Source organism: Pan paniscus, chromosome 11 (assembly GCF_029289425.2).
Source record: "Pan paniscus chromosome 11, NHGRI_mPanPan1-v2.0_pri, whole genome shotgun sequence".
Lineage (NCBI taxonomy): Eukaryota > Metazoa > Chordata > Mammalia > Primates > Hominidae > Pan > Pan paniscus.
The window spans coordinates 17,629,314-17,645,405 of NC_073260.2; the positions used below are offsets into that span (position 1 = coordinate 17,629,314).

At 52.7% G+C, this 16,092-nt stretch overlaps 1 protein-coding gene across 10 annotated transcripts in view; it reads right to left on the reverse strand.

Annotated features, from left to right (window-relative positions):
- DAB2IP (DAB2 interacting protein) overlaps positions 1-16,092 on the reverse strand; it is a 215,934-nt gene that overhangs the window by 69,855 nt on the left and 129,987 nt on the right. For 8 of the 10 annotated variants that reach the window (XM_034928979.2, XM_034928975.3, XM_034928973.3 and 5 more), the window contains exon 3: positions 15,904-16,037. In XM_034928979.2, the coding sequence (XP_034784870.1) occupies positions 15,904-16,037 (134 nt within the window). Of the gene's footprint in view, positions 1-14,241; positions 14,392-15,700; positions 15,725-15,903; positions 16,038-16,092 lie in introns of those variants that run through there. The other 2 variants (XM_034928980.3, XM_063594232.1) reach the window with 2 other exon arrangements.

Here is a 16,092-nt window from a genome sequence, read left to right on the forward strand (position 1 = left end):
AAGAAAGAAAAAGAAAAAGAAAACTACCCAAGTCACGCTGTCATTAAAAGGAAGCAAAGACCCAAGAAAGCAAAGAGGCCTGGCTGTGGCTGTTGAGGGTTCCCCCTTTCTAGAGTCCTATAACCCTCTCTCTAAAGACTCTCAGGCAACCACCATGAAGCCCCCTGCCCTGCAGGAGCAAGGTCCTTAACCCTAGCTAAAGAGACACCCTCAGGGCAGCAAGTGCCAAGGCCAGCTCCCTGGAGCAACGGGGCATGCCCCTTGGCATGGGTTCCCCATGTTCAAATCTGGACTCTGCCATTTAAGGGTTCTATGACCTCTGGCAAGTCTCTTAACCACCTTCGGTCCTGGTTTCCTCGCTTGTGAAACGAGAAATATCCACTTCTTAGGATGGCTGGAGGGTTAAGGCCATACAAGTCCCGTGGCAGCCCCTCCTATAAGACCCACCAGGACTGCACGAGTTCTCCCACTGCCCAGAAGGTTCTTCCCTGAGAGCTCAGCTTACTCCTTTTGTCATCGGGGAGGCCTTCGCCACCACCCCCACCAGATGAAACCCTTCAGATCTGGGCTCTCACTGCCTTCAGGACACATGCCTTAATTGCAATTACACAGTCACCTGTAGGACAATTGCACTTCAGCCTGTGTCCTCCACTAGGGGAGGAGCTGGGGCTGGTTTTGCTCACCATTACATCCCTCAGCTTAGCACCATGCCTGGCACGTAACTGGCTCTAACTGAAGAGTATCCTCTTCTTTGAGACCAGGCTGTCAGAGCACCTGTCCCATTGTTGGCTCCTGACTTCATCACTCAGTAACTCCTGAGTCCAGCCTCTATAATATTTGAATCGGTGCCCCGCCCTAAAAGGGAGGCTCACAGCGCCAATTGCTGCCTGCCTGTCTCCCTGCTGCTCAGGACTCGGCCTTGCATGGCTCTGCAGATTTCACGTAGTAACACCTTCTCAGAGTTTCCGAAGCAAACCAAAGTCATTTGCCAACCATTTTCTCCCATTAATCTCACAATGCATTTGCTATTTTCCCTCCATAATGACTCATTTAGCAGCAACAGAGCAATTAGGCAGACCACAGAATATTGATTTTCTAAGTGGGAGAAATGTCAGCACAAACATCACTTCATGTGTCTTGGGCCATCTCTTGCTATATATATGATGAGGTGGACCCTGGGAAGACTGGGTTGGATGTGCTGGCAGGTTGTGGGATCTCAAACAAAAAAGCAAAAGCATGGTGTGTGAGAATGTGAGTACGTGTGTGTGATGACAGAATATGATCAAATTACCATGTAACATGATCCCATGTAGACCTCAAAACCCTGGGAGGTAGGCACCACGATCATGGTGCCCATTTAAAAATGAGGAGACAGAGGTTCAGAGATTAGGTGACTTGTCCCAGATCATGGAGGAAGTCAGGGCGTCGGATCTGGATCTGGGTCCATGTGTCAGCAGAGCAAGATTCTGTTCATCAGAGAGCCCCCGTGTGGCTTGCTTTGGGACCAGAATGGAAGTGTCAGGTGTGGCAATGCAGTACCTTTCATGGTGTATGGTATAACCCAAGATTTTTAAGATATAAAACAGTTGGCCTGAGTCCTGAAGTCACATCTCAGCCCCGGTGCAGCCTCTAAGCCCAGCTGCTGTGAACAAATTCACCCCAGGCTCCCCTGGCCATCCACCAAGCTTGTCCAGTAACTCTCAGGAAGGCCTGGAGAAAGACAAGCCAGCTGGAATCCCCTGCCCTGCTCCTTCACCCCTGCACCACCACTACTGGCCAAAGTTGAGTGCATACCCAGTTTCTGGGGCACCTCAAACATCCCCACCCTACAACAAGAGGGCAGGAGAAGGAAAAGGGTGAGAGTCGGGAATGGTGTGATAAGCAGGCATCTGGCGGTTTTAGGCCCCTGTCTACAAATGGCTCCAAAGCCAGGCCCCACAGCTTGGAAACCCTGAAGGAAGGCTTTCACTTACTCCTGCCTCCACCCTCTAGACACTCCAAGCAAGCTGGGAAGGGCGCTGTCAGAGCAACAGGTCCTAAGGCCCCACCCCAGCCAACATACTGACATCTATCCAGGGAGCAAATGGTTTCTTGGTGGCCAAGAGGAAAGAGCTGAAGGCCCAGCTGGCAGACGTGGGTTTAAATATCAACTCTATGTGCCCCTGGGTGAGACAATTACCCGCTCTGGGCCTCAGTTACCTTATCTATAAAATGGAATAATCCCTGCCCTGCCACCTTCCTAGCTGGTGTGAGGGCCATGTGGGGAATGACAGGGTGCCACATAAATGCTGCCTGGGGAAGCTCCACAAAGGGGGAAGTTTACAAGAGTTGGCACTGTCCTCCAAGGGCAGGGGCCGCTCCAGGTGGAAAGAGCTCCCCATTGCTGGAGATGTGCCAACACTCTGGAGTGCCGGTGTGGATGGGAAGCAGAGCATCCTGTACGCCCTCCCAGGGGCTCAGACACACGCTGGCACATTAAAGCCTCTAAGGAGCCAGGCATTAAAGAAACTGACTGACTTGGTTCACTGGACCTGTTTGGACTGTGGAATTCCCTCATCCCAAGTACCCATTAACATCTGTAAGAATATGTTCAGTAGAACCCATTTAAGAAATACTCCTACAGAAGGTTTGGAGCAAGGCCTTTCAAGAGTACTCATGGAGTGGCGAGACTCTAGGACTCTCCCCAATGTCAACCACATGTTGGGGGCAGGCCCACCCCTTACTCTCCTTTCTAGCATGAAAGGGAGACAAGGCCATGCATCAGAGGGAAAATTCACGTCAATGAAACACCATCAAAAGGGATTTATTTAGAAATCTCAAATAGGAATCACTCCCAGGCTACCTCCGACTTTAACAAGCCCAGAAACTGGGAGGGATTGAAGAAGGGCCCCAAGCAGAAATACCTCCCCCTCCCCTACTTGTCTGAAAACTGGCCCTCATTGCTCTTACCCGCTGCATAAGCATTGCTCCCTTTGGGCTGCCAGAAAAGAGGGCTAAGCCCCACAACAGCTGATCACACTTCAGAGAAAAAGGGTTAGTGGGACCACAGAAAGCAAGAAGAACAAGAATCCTAAACCATCTGTGTGCTAGAAAACCAATGTGTGGATCCTGGAAGAAAGCACACACTACCCCTCACCTGCCCTTTATCATGCTATGGGAGCCATGTGGACACACCAGAGCCAGCCCCCAACCCAGTGCCCTCTCCTCTCTCTGGGGGCTCCATGCCAGGAAAAGCAGAGGAGTCCAGGAACCATCGGCTCCCCTGGAAGAGCTCCGGCAAACCTATCCATGGCAAACCCATCCATAACGGTGCAGACTTTGCTCCCAGCAAGGACAGAGCTTTATTAATTATTCAGGAGACGGTGCAATTATGCAAATCTGTGGGCAGCCTCTGCCTGACCACTGCCTTCTGCAGAGGGAGTCTAGAGGGGGATGGGGAGGCCCAGAGCCCAAGCTGCCAGGTACATGGAAGCCACCCAGCCTGCAAAAAGGGGAATAAACCCCTACACCCTAGGCCTAGGCTGGTCCCAGACAAACCACTTCCCCACAGAAGGCTCTCTGACCAGAGCCAGGCCCCATCCCACACACAGGAGAGCCGGTAGCTGCTTTGAAGAATGATATTGAGGACCTAGGATGACTTTTTTCAAATAGATATGACTTTTTTCAAACAGGTAGTGACCTGTTGCTGAGCCAGCAATGCCATCATTCAAGGCTTACTCCTGCAGGTACTAAGGGCAGGGAACACTTCCAGAGTTTCCTCCAAAACATGCTTCTGAGGAGACATAACACCTCAAAAGAATGTTTACCAAATAATGTTCTGCAAAATACAACTGCTCCACAGATGTTAACAGCTGCTCCTGGGGTTGGGGGACAGGAAACCCTGGATTAAACAAAGCAAAACTGACTTCTTCATTGCAGGACCTCTCAGGGCCTTTCATCTCCTGGGTCACAAATGATTTCCCAAGAATGAGGAAGCAAAATTTGAGGATGTAAAATGTATTTGAGCACACAATCACCCCACTGGAGTAAAACATCAAGTCTCACCTCCAAGAACCTCTGACACTGAGTTTGAGAAACTCTGGACAGACTGCTCCCCAGTCCTGTTTGGACTATGGAATTCTCTCATCGCAAACGCCCATTAACATCTTTAAGAATGTGTTCCATGGAACCCAGTTCGGGAAAACACTCCTATGGGTGCTCTGAACAATAAGCAGCAGAGGTACGAAAGACAACAAGGCCTTTCAAGTGCACCCCTGGCTTGTACAGACTCTAAGACTAAGTTCTCTGCCAGCTCCATTTTTCCTTAATTCTGAAACTCTCTGGAGTAGGTTTTCACTATCCTCATAAACCACCATCAAATTCGTGGACTTTATGATCCTAGGGCAACTGAGCAAGACCATCTCAGGCAGGCTGGATGGGCTCCGGGCAGAACATCTGGCCCTGGCACTACCACTTCCCTATGTCACATCCAGTCCACAGAAGGTGGTGACACCAGGGCAGTGTGGCCTGCAGCACAATAGGCAACTCCCTTGGTGAGTCTGCTGTAGTACTGCCTGGGGTGGCTGGGGGTTTCAGCGCCAGCTTCACCCATCTTCCCACAGATCCTGAGCAGAGGCTGGTGGGGGAGTCCCTGGCCACCATCATCATCACCCTGTTTGCCTTCACCCTCCTGGGTAGTGATGGAAGTCACCTCTATGTTCTGACCTTGGAGGAAGGGAAGTGCTATGGAAGGCCACTTAGCCTAGCCACGACCCCTTCTTGTACCTGCCCCACCTCACCCAGCATTATAAGTCAACAGATCCAAACGCAGCCACAGCTCATCAGCTCTGCCCAGGTGAAAAGAGGTGTGGGAGCCCAGAACCCTGGGGGAGCCACAGAAAAAGACGCTTGAGAATAAGTGATAAGTTGCAAATAGGAGGGGCAGTCACTGAGCCGAGCCTGCCCTCACATCCTGATGACTCCTTCTTAAGGCCTGCCTCCACTGCCACCCCTACCACCTCAGGACTTGGGCACCCACAGCAGCCCCCAGCAGAGCCCCTGGTGCCCTTGGGACATACTTCCAAACCGCCTGGCAGCAGCCACATTCTCTCACCTGGGAGACAGAAAAACATTCTAGAAAGACCTGGATGCAAATCCTGTCTATGCCACTCACCTGCTGTCCGACTCAGGGCAAGTGACTTTTACCTCTTGGAACCTCAAATTCCTCACCTGTAAGATAGGGAGAGGGCAGTACTGTGGGGTGGTTAAAAACACTGATGTGGGAGCCAGACGGCTTGGGTTTAATCCCAGCTCTGCCATTTCTGGCCATGCAACTCACGCTTCCTTGGCTGTGAACCAGGGACTGCAACAGTATATATCTCACGGGCTGCTGTGAGGGTGAAGTGAGTTCAGCTCAGTGAAGTGTAGAGAGCAGGGCCTGGCGCATAGGATGTGCCCAGCCATGTCAGCTAATATACTAGAGAGGGCCCTGGCTGTGGATACAAAGAGATCTAGATTCTAAAGGTAACCTGAGGCTAATCCTGGCTATGTGATTTTATACTCTAAGGCCAGTTTCCTCACCTGTAAAATGGGGGAAGGATAAAATGAGGGTAGTCAAGAAAATCAGAGATGATGCACATACCATGCATAATGCCTGCCACACGGGTGCTTCTTAAGTGACCAGGTGGTTTATCAATGTGATCACTGACAGAACACGTAATGTGAAACAGAGCACATGAGCACAGGCTATGTAGAACGGTGCTTGACAGGGGGCCTTACATAATAAAGCCAACCGCCTGGGTTTGAAACCCAGCTCTGCCACTTATGAGCTGTAGGACTTCAACAAGCTGCTCAGTCTCTCTGTGACTCAATTTTCTTCTCTGTAAAATGGGGACAGTAATAGCACGTATCCTTCAAAGGGCTATAGTAAGAATGAGCTGAGCAAATGCACGAGAAAGCACCAGGCACAGAGCCTGGCCCATCCTGAGTGGCCACTCACGGGCAGTGGGTGGGCCAGTGGGTGGGGCTATCACAGCATCAGAAGCAGCTTGCCATGAACAGAGCAGGATGAAAGGCATCTCTGTCCCCCGCCCCCCGCTACGATGGCTCCATTCTCCAGCAGCTCCAGGGGCTTCATGACCTGAATGCAGTAAACCAAAGCCCAGGAAAGACTGGGCCAGCCCTGTGCCAGGAATCCTGGGCCCCGAGACACTAGTTTCTGTTTTTGTTTTTGCTTTACTGAAATAGAGAATCTCAAGCTCAGAGGGAAGCAGTTGGTGGAGCTGGGCCTTGGACCAGCTCTGGGAGACTGACTCAGGAACGCCTGCTATTAACCTCCACGGCAACTGGCGGTGTGGGGGACGGGGTTTTAGAGTAAGGCAGCCCTAGGTTCAGATTCCAGCTGCCCACCTCACAGGCGCAGATCCCCCATCACCTCCCACTACCCTAGCAGGTGCCTGGCCTCCTTAGTTGGGAGTGCAGCCCACCCCACCTGGCCTAGTCTCTCCAAAGACAGTCATTCTCTTCCCTGAGCCGAGACCTTCCAAGGGGTCTGGAAGACTTCCATTCTCAGGCGGGAGCCAAGGGTACAAGATCCACTCCTAAAATGCTGACTAGTCCTGTCCTGTGGAATTTGACTTGGCGGACCTTGAATTGCATTACTGCTGCTCGCTCAATCCTAAGTAAATGGGTACACTTCCCTGAACCTCAGTTTCCCCACCTGCAACCAGGAAGTCAGTGAGAAGAGCAGGCCTTGGTGGCACAGGTGGGCTGAGCACTGGACCTGGAGTTAGGAGACAAGTTCCAGCTCCCCTTGCCTCTGCCCCTTCACCTCTCTGAGCGTCACCCACCACAGCTGCAAAATGCAGATCAGTCATGAATGCCCTGACTGTTCCAAGCACCCTCAGGAGACCCAGGGCACTGGTGTGCAGGAGCTTTTCACAATGGGAGCCTAGTGCAAGCACAGAAGGGGGCTACTGCTACTCCTCTGAGGAGGGAGAGGGTTTATTTCAAAAGGCATCACAGCCTTAATGAGAAAGGACATGACATGCTACTGGTGGGATCTTGACATCAACCAGAGAATGGACTTGCCTGGTTACTGGGTTTCCTCCAGTGTGTGACTTTGGGCCACTCACACATCGGGTTTCAGTTTCTACACCTGTGAAATGGGAAACAAAAAGCCCTCTTGCTATGAGAAATCAGTAAGAATACAGCACAGGAAGTGCTTAGGCAAGTCACTAGCACACAGCTGGGGCACAATGCCTGCCCCTCTGCAAAAGGAGCAAACTTTGGGGAAGCAAGACCACCCCACCCAGAGAGTATAATTCAGAAGGTCTGGGGTGGAGTCCAAGAATCTGCATTTTATCAGGTGTCCTAGGCAATTCCTCCTCATACAGGTCCTCCTCTGCCCTGGGTTTCTAGTACAAGAGTAGGGATTTAGTCATAGCCACTTAGTTTCCTGACGAAATGTGGTGAAGTTGGAAAGAGGGAAAGAAAGCACAAACGGGAGTAAGAAGCAGAGGGGGTGGGGCTGGGAACAATCTATTAATCAATCTCCTCCCAAGCCAGAAACAGTAATTGTTGAGGCTCATACATCCTTCACCTGCTAACAATCTGCAGCTGCAATACAACGTTCTGATTATGAATGTCAAAAAGGCAGAGCATGAAATTAACTTCCCCTTAGACATTGGGCACAGGGAGACACTACACTAATTCACTGCCCTTGGTATGAAAACTCCCCATGACAACGTCGCATCAAATTAGGGCCCATGCTACCCTGGTGCCATCTCTATCTCTCCCCAGTGCACTCTTTTACGATCAGGCCCAGCCTGAAAACAAGGGCCCTGCTTGTTCCAGAAAAGTCAGGGCGACAGGCAGGAGGTGATGGTTACCTGGGACAGTAGGGAGAAGGGCTGCTCTGGTCCCCCGTGGGGGCTGCCCACTGAAAAGTGGAGGTGGGATCTCATTGTGCTAAGGAGTAACTCACTCGGCAGAGCATCTGATGCAGTAATGTACCACTAGCCCCACCTGAGAGATGGGAAAACTGAGGGGGGCGGCAGAAGGGTGGAGGTGGCAAAAACCTACTCAGGCTGCCTTTTGCGGAACCTCTAAAAAGTTCAGTCTCAGGCTGCCCACCAGTCCATCCCTCTTAAAAAATTTAAGCACACTCAGTTATTCACAGGCCAACTCTAAATGCCTCTGGCACAGGGCGCAAAGTGCTCTGTTAGTGCCTCCAAGCAGCCCACCGCCAAGGCACTGTCATCAGCTGAGGTCTACAAGGGGATAACCCTAGGGGTCTGCAGAACGCAGGCCTCCTAAGCCAACACAGGGAGGGGAGGAAGGGAGGTCAACTTGGGCAACCCTCAAGATGGGGCCTGACCTCCAGCCTTGGGATCACTTCTTACCCCTCCCCCAATTCTCAGGCAGGGTGCCAGGAACCTTTGTGGGTGGGGATGGACCCTGTTTCCCTCTCCCTCCCGTAGGTTTTCACCCCATCGCCCCTGTGGCCCAGAGGGGATATCTGCTGCACGCTGGTGGCTTCCACAAGGACGTGCATGTGTGCATGCCCAGGTGGTAGGTGGCATGGCCTGTATACACAAGGGAGGACAGCCACATGCTCACAGAGGACAGAGACGACCTCTATCTCAGGAGGGGATGGTAACACAGGCATGCCCCAGCTGGGAGGGGAAACTCCCCTATCATTTCCATCACTAAATCTCCTGCGAGTTTCCAGCCAGCCCTTTGAGGTAGGTGGGCGGGTACAATCACTCCTCTTGATGGATGAGTGGAAGGAGGGGCAGAGAGGAACCACGGCTTGCCCATAGTCACACAGAGGCAGGGCCTGACCAAGAGCCCAAGGAAGGGGTGTGCAAGCAAGCTCTTACGTCACACATGGGCCACAGGTGACTCCACCGTGAACTCAGAGAGAAGTGGAGGGGAGGGAGTTGGGCCCTTGGTGGAGAGTTGGCTGTGAGAAGCTGCCTCAGGCTCCCAGGCTCTGACTGGGGGGCGGCTTCCCTGCAGCGATAGCCCACAGGCCCCAGGAGGGGTGGGAAAACAGAGTGGCCAGTGACTGTCCCTCCCACAGCCCAGGCCTTGGGCATGTCACCCGGCTGCTCTGAGGTTGGTGCAGCCCCACCTCAGCCCAGGCTTGCTATCCACACATTCTCACTCCATCCCCAGGCAGATGCTGCCCTGGACACACCTCGCAGATGGATGCACTGATGGCCAAGAGACTAGAACCACCAGAGGTTCTTCGTGCAAGGGGAGCATTCACTCACCTACAGCCAATCATCACAAGGGAGCGGACTGGCAGCTCAGAGCAGAGAGAAGCTAAGCACACCCTGCCACCCTGGAAGGAGTCACCAAGCCGACTGGGGGAGCTGGATGCTTTTCCCTCTTGCCTTTTTGGTCTCTTATGATCTCCTCCAGTTTTGTTCTGTGGCCTTCTAAAATAGCCATTAATTAGAGCCTGGTAATTAACTTACTGGTTCAAGTAATATTTTGCAAAGGAATTCCATTAAAGAGTCGATTTGCATATTCTAATATGGGGCCTGGCAATAGGCAGGGCTACCTGGAGGAGAATGAAAGCAGTCCCATGGCACCTGTCAGGCCTGGCACCTGGGCCTGGGCTCTGCCTGGTAACCGAAGGTGAGAGGGGAGGCAAAGAGTTGCTCTCTGGGAAGTTCTCCCCAAGAAGGTGGGGAGCTTATTCACACACCGGCCAGCTCAGTGTCCATGCACCCAGACAGAAAGTGCACACATGCACACAGGTATGCACGTGAGTGCTCACAGAACACACTATACACATGGGCACAACAGGGTATACGTACACAGACATGTACAAACAACTGGCAGATGCATACCCAAGAAGAAAACACATGATAATAACAATAGTAGCCAACACTTATCCTGAACACATAGATTGAATCATATGCAATTGCCTGTATTTGGCCTCCCAAAACAGCAACTTTATACAGTCTCACCCCATATGATGTACCAGGCACTGTTCCAAATACTTCACCTGTATTAACTCAATTAAATGCACAGACATGTATAAGGACATTAACATATAATGTACACACACCTTCATGAGGACAGGTGCACACTTGCAACACATACAAAAGACGTACACAGACAAACATATGCTTGTGCAAAGAAAGGCTTCTCCAGCCTTTGAAACCCCAGCCTTGCTGATCCCATTCTCACTAGCTAATTTCCACCGTTCCTAAAAATATTGCCCAGCTCGGATCTTGGGAAGGTACACAAGGGAGCTCCAGATCTAAAGGAGAGTAATAAAAATGAGAAAGCAAAAAATAAATTGATTCTTCTATATGTCCAGGTCGTATTCTGTGGCTCTCCCCTTCCTCTCTAGAGATGAGACTCAGAATCATGTGCTCCTGGGCCGGTCAGCCCTGCCCCCAAAGGTGCCCATGGGGCTCAAGTACAATGCTGCAGTTGAGAGGGGATCTGGTTCCAATGCCTGGCTTCTGCATAGGCCCCACCTCCATGCCTTTGACTGTGTGCCTCAGTTTTCCTGGCCATAGAGCAGCCTTTTCACTGCCTACCTACCCTACAGAGCAGAAGACCTCTTAAAGTGCTGTGTAAATACAGGGCCTCCTTATGAATGATGGGATTAGGAATTAAACCTGATTTCCTTATGGAGAGGAGAGGATGGGAGGAAGGTGGAAAGAAGAAGGGAGGGGGAGGAGGAGGGGACAGCCAGGTGAGCCTTCCTTACAGGTAATTAATGAATTCCTTGTCATACCTCTTGGAAGGCAGAGGCTCATTTGACGTGTAGGATCCACCTACATGGGACCTCTCAGAGCTGAGGAAGACCAAACAGGGCAACCAAGAATCCTGCAAGAGGCTTGTCAGAACACTCAGGCAAAGGACAGGAATAGACAAGTCTCAAAAGAAGCACTGCCACTGGCCATGAAACTCAGGAAAGCACTATTCGATCACCAACAAGCAAATGAATGCAAATAACAAAAAAATGCCCTTTTTCTGCCTATCCAAAGGATAAAGACTGTTTTAATGATGACATCCAATGTTTTGAAGGGTGTGAGGAAACAGGTAAGCACTCTCAAAAATCACTGGGGAAGGGTATGAATTATTACAGGATTTTGGTGGGTGACATTTTTCTAAGAAAAATCTCAAACTCTTCATATTTTTAGACCTAGTAATTCTGTTTCTAAGACTTTATCCTTTGGGAAAAATCAGAAATGTAGGCAAAGATAAATATTCAAGGATTTAAATCCCAGTGTCATTTTTAATAAAGAAAACCTAGACATAACCTAAATGCCTAAATGATTAAAAACAAGTATGACCCAAACAGAAGATGGAACAATGAACTTTTAAAACTGATTATTAAAACACACATGAGAGCTTTGCTTTCCCAGGTGTAAGCAGGAATCCCTAGGAAAACATCCTGTGCTCTAGGTAATAATGGCTGTTTCTTAAGTTTAAGGCAATAATGACCCATCTTAAGCTCGAATCACCTTACCAGGCACAGCAACATCTATTACCTCTTGAACCTCAGGATGAGGCCACATGATTGCTTATTATTCCCACACTGTGGATGAGAAAACTGAGGCTTACCAAGACGAGGTGACTTAACCCTACCAATATTAACTGAAAACCTATGACATATTAATCTAACCTCTTTCACACATTATTTAATTAAATTTTAGAAACATTTAAGAAATGCGCAAGACCCAGTGTTAAATGCTAAGGAAACAGCACTGAACCAGACAATTTCTATGAAAAGTGTGCTAAATGTATTAATGTTAATGTCTTCAACAACATGATTATCATGATGCCCATTCTGCAGATGAGCAAACTGAGGCTGCAAAAGGTTACGTGACTTGCCCCAGGAATGCTTGGCTTCAAATCCAAAGATCACATACATCCCATGACTCCTGGCAATTGTCTAAACTGCACTATCATCTTGACATCACCACACTAGACAGACTAGTCCCCAAAAAAAGGACCAGGCCCTCCCTGTCTATAGTAGGGGAGGGAACAAGGGCAAGAAACACCAGACTTGGGTGCCCAGTCCTGCCTGCACTTACTGTCAGCAACTAAAGCAGGAAAATAGACCCTAACTTCCATTTCCCCTGTTCCTCATCAACCTTCCTCACTCTCCCTCCTCCAGGGACTGTCTCACCACAAGGGGCAGAATTGATTCCTGCCTACCCAGGTCCAGGTGAGGGTCCCTCGAAGCTGCCATCCCCAACATCCAAGTACTGTATCTCCTTCCCTAGTCCCTTACCACTTGGAATTCCACCATTAGTAACTTTCAGGTGTGGGAATGCCAGCCAGCACACACATACTCTGGAAGGGGGAATCGATCCCTAACTCCACACATAGCAGCCTTGCCTACCTGCCCCAGAGCTGCCTGCATTTATGAGCTAAGCTCTGCACCAGGATGACTGGGAAGAGCTTGATGGGGGTACAGACACTTTAGAGTAACTACTGTGGTAAGTTTAGACAGGTAGCATGCCAAAGGAAGCATATTCCCAGCAGGTGTGGAGGGCTAGAGTCACCCAGAAACAGCATCAGGAGAGAGAAGGAATGAGGAAAGCATAATATTGCCAACTGACCCTCCTAGCTCCTCAGTAACATTAATAAATAAATGAATGACTTGGAAATTATCCTCTGGGCTGACAGAACCACATCCTCTATATCACTTTTACCAACATTAAAACAGCCCTGTAAATGAAGCAGCAGCATTTCCAGTGTGCAAAATGAAAATGCTTTTGCCGGCACACCTTTCACCTGGAAAGCGCTCCAAGCAGCATGTATTTCTGTTACCCAGGAGAAATGATCACCTGTCCTTGGTGCTTATTGCCAAAGCCTCTGAAGAAGAAATGAGTGTCTGAGGGACCCAGAGACTGTGGAGACCAGCTGGCAACCTCCCCTGAGGCCGTTTCAGAAGAATAAGTCCGAAGGCTCAAGCCTGTCCTACAGCCCCCAGCCCCCAGAGCCCAGCTGTGCCAACCAAGCACTGCCTGGCCTAACCCCAGCCTCACAACCAGATAGCAACCCTCAATCCCAACCAGCCAGGTTCGGCATCCCCACCCCTGAAACCGACTCCTTTTCCAGGGAGCCAAAAAAATCCCAGCACAGAACCAACTGGTTTCCAACCTCCAGATGAGAGAATTCCAGCGCAAAAAAACCACCTCCCCAATACAGCAGCTTGCGGAGCACGCAGACAGCATTCAACAAAGCCTCTTCAGCAGCCATATAAACCAGATAGATTCATCCAAAGTCAGAACTCAAGTGGCCGCCCCAGAGTGCCCTGTGCCGCTCATCTACACAGGAAGGCCATGGGGACCAGGGCTCCCGCTCGACACCCTAGAAGCCCCCACCGTCCTTCCCACTCGTGTCCCACCCACTCACTGAGGCTAGCGTCTTGGCACTTACCCTCTCCCCAGCCAGAGGCATGGCAGCCAGTGGGGGTCCCATGGAGCCAGGACACAACCCTTCCTTGCTGCTAAGCCCAGCCAAAGACAGCCCATCCTGCCCTCCCAGCCTTCAACAGCACAACCACATCAGAGCAGGGAGAGGCACCGCTCCACTCATCCAGGTTTGGCCATGAGCTGGGGGGCGGGCGGGGTCACCATAGTTGTTTTTACTCACTGAACTCCAAATAGGATGACTCCAGGGACAGCCCCAGAGAAATTTCTGCCCATCCATCCCAGCAGCAGCCGACGAATCTGTTCCTAAGCAAAGCAGCAAATCAGGAGACCCCAGTACTGGGAAAGCCTATTTCAGCTCCAAGGCTGGGTAGAGAGATTTCAAACCCAGTCTTTCTGCCTGTCCGTGGGAAATCTAGGCTCCCTTCCTGTGCCAGAGAAGCCACCAAGCCAGATTTTGTTTATAGAAAATTAATAAGACAATTCCACACCGCTGCCAGTGACATTCTGCTCCAACCGCTACCGTTTCCTACCGTTTCCAGAAACAGGCTTGTAGTTTCACTCCCAACCCCCACTCTGCGCCCCTTCAGCATGTGGCAAGGCTGACCCGAGGCCAAGTGGGGCAGGACCCGCACGAGGTCGTCTTGGCCATGCCCCGACCTCTGGCTAGGGTGGCCAGCCAACACTTGCCGGCTTCTAGGTACAGGCTTCCCGCTGTAAGGAGGTAAACATGACATGCATGCCGCCTGCTCCCGGGAGAGCAGACACACTCAGAGGCCGGACTGCCTGTTGTCTCTCCTGCTCCCCGGACAACCACCACATGCACACAAAACGGGGTACGTACACAAGCCCCCGCATGCGGGTGCAGAGGGTCCTGACCCCCGCCAAGGAAAGCGCGGAGAAGGGCATGTTCCTGGGGAAGACAGCCGAAGGCAGGGGCCCGGTGGAGGGAGGAAGGCAGCAAACCCGGTGGCCTGCCGCCCAGACAATAACAAAGATGGGAAGCGAGATTTTCAAAGACGCAGTGACTGCACCCAGCGCTGAGCTCTGGCCTGGCTGCATCTTCCTGCCAGGGCACGCCTGGTCCCCTGGGGCACCAGGGCCATCAGAGAAAGGCTGAGGGTCCCGCCTCAGGCTGGGCTTGGCAGCTGGGGCAGGAAACCAGCTGCAGGCAGTGGTGAGGATGCACTGGAGAGCGCGGCTCTGGGACGATGGAAATTAAACGTCTAGCCATTCTACTGGGAGGTGGGAGGGTTACTCTCCAGGAAGATGCTAGGGGTCAGTTAAACAGTCACTCAACCTTGGGCAGGAGTTGGGCTGTAACTTGTACTCCTCTGCCCGCTAGAACCAACGGGGAGGGGAGAGACATTTTCATGCTACCTACGCCTCCCCTACAGGGAGTGCCAACACGGACACAGCCCTACGAAGGCAGATGCCAGTGGTCTGAGACGTTCGGGCTGAATGCTGAAAAGGCTCCTCGGTGCCTGCCCGTACTTTCACCTCCACAGGCTGGGCAGGGACATGTTCTAACTGGCACTGGAATCCATCACCATGCCTGTGCCTAAGTGGAAAGGTGCCTGTGGCTGGCACCACTCGAGGAGGACCTGGGCCCTGAGAGGCTGTGTCCGCCCAGTGCCCCCTGGAGGACAGGATGGCTTGCCCTTGCGAGCTGAAGCCTGCTCCCTGGCCAGCGTCTCCCGTCTCCCGGCAGGTTGAACCACCTCCTCCTCCCTCTCCCCTTCTGCCCCACCAGCCACCTCCCCGCGGAATTTCCACACCTGCTCCCGGCTGGCCCAGGAGAAGGAAACAGAAAGCAGGAGACACCCCTGAGAGTGGAGAGGTGAGGGAGGGAGAGAAGCAGCTGCCTAGGCTGGAGAGGAGATGGCCCTGGCTCCCCAGCCTCAGGCTGTGCCCCCAGCTCAGGGCCTGGGCACTGCCCGCTCTGCTAGCGCCAGCCCCCAGCGGAGCACGCGCCCTACTTAGAGCAGATGTGCCCCCTAAGTGGCCCAGCCCCCTGCTCCTCCCCTCCAGATGTTCACCCTTCCCCTCACCACGGGCAGCGCCCGGTCTCGGCCAAACCCGGCCGAAAATGCCTTTTGTATCTGATACCCAGGGGCTCCCAAGGCAGGGGGATGGGTCCTGGCGGCAGAGGCCCCACTTCCGTCCCCGGTTCGGGCACCGCACGGCCCAGGAAACAATGCCCACCTCGGACAGGCGAGGCAGGACTTCCCTGCGAGGGGACTTCGCGCCCGGCCTCGCCCGGGCCGCCGCGGGCACCCTCTGCTCTCCTCTCCTCTACTCACCTAACCCCGGAGGGAGGCACAGGGTCCTCCCTTCGGGCCCCCTAGTCCGGCCGAGGTGGCCCCATAAGTTCCCGGCAGGCGGCGTGGGGTCCCCCCACCGCCCTGTGGCTCGCCCCGGGCCGGGCTCGCGCTTTGTCCCCGCGTCCTCAGGGGCGCAGCCCGGGGCGGCGGCGCGGGGGACCGGGCGGCGGCGGCGGGCTCACCTCTCATTGTCCGCGGCGGCGGCGGCGGCGCTTCGGAACCCCGGCAGGATGTGGCGGAAGCTGTGGTTGCGGTCCAGCTTGGGCTGGCTCTTGGTGCGCTTGATGGAGCCCTTGAGGCGGCGGCTGAGGAAGCCCTGCGCACGGGGGGACAAGAGGGGGAAGGGGAGGCGGGGTTAGCGCGGCGGCGGC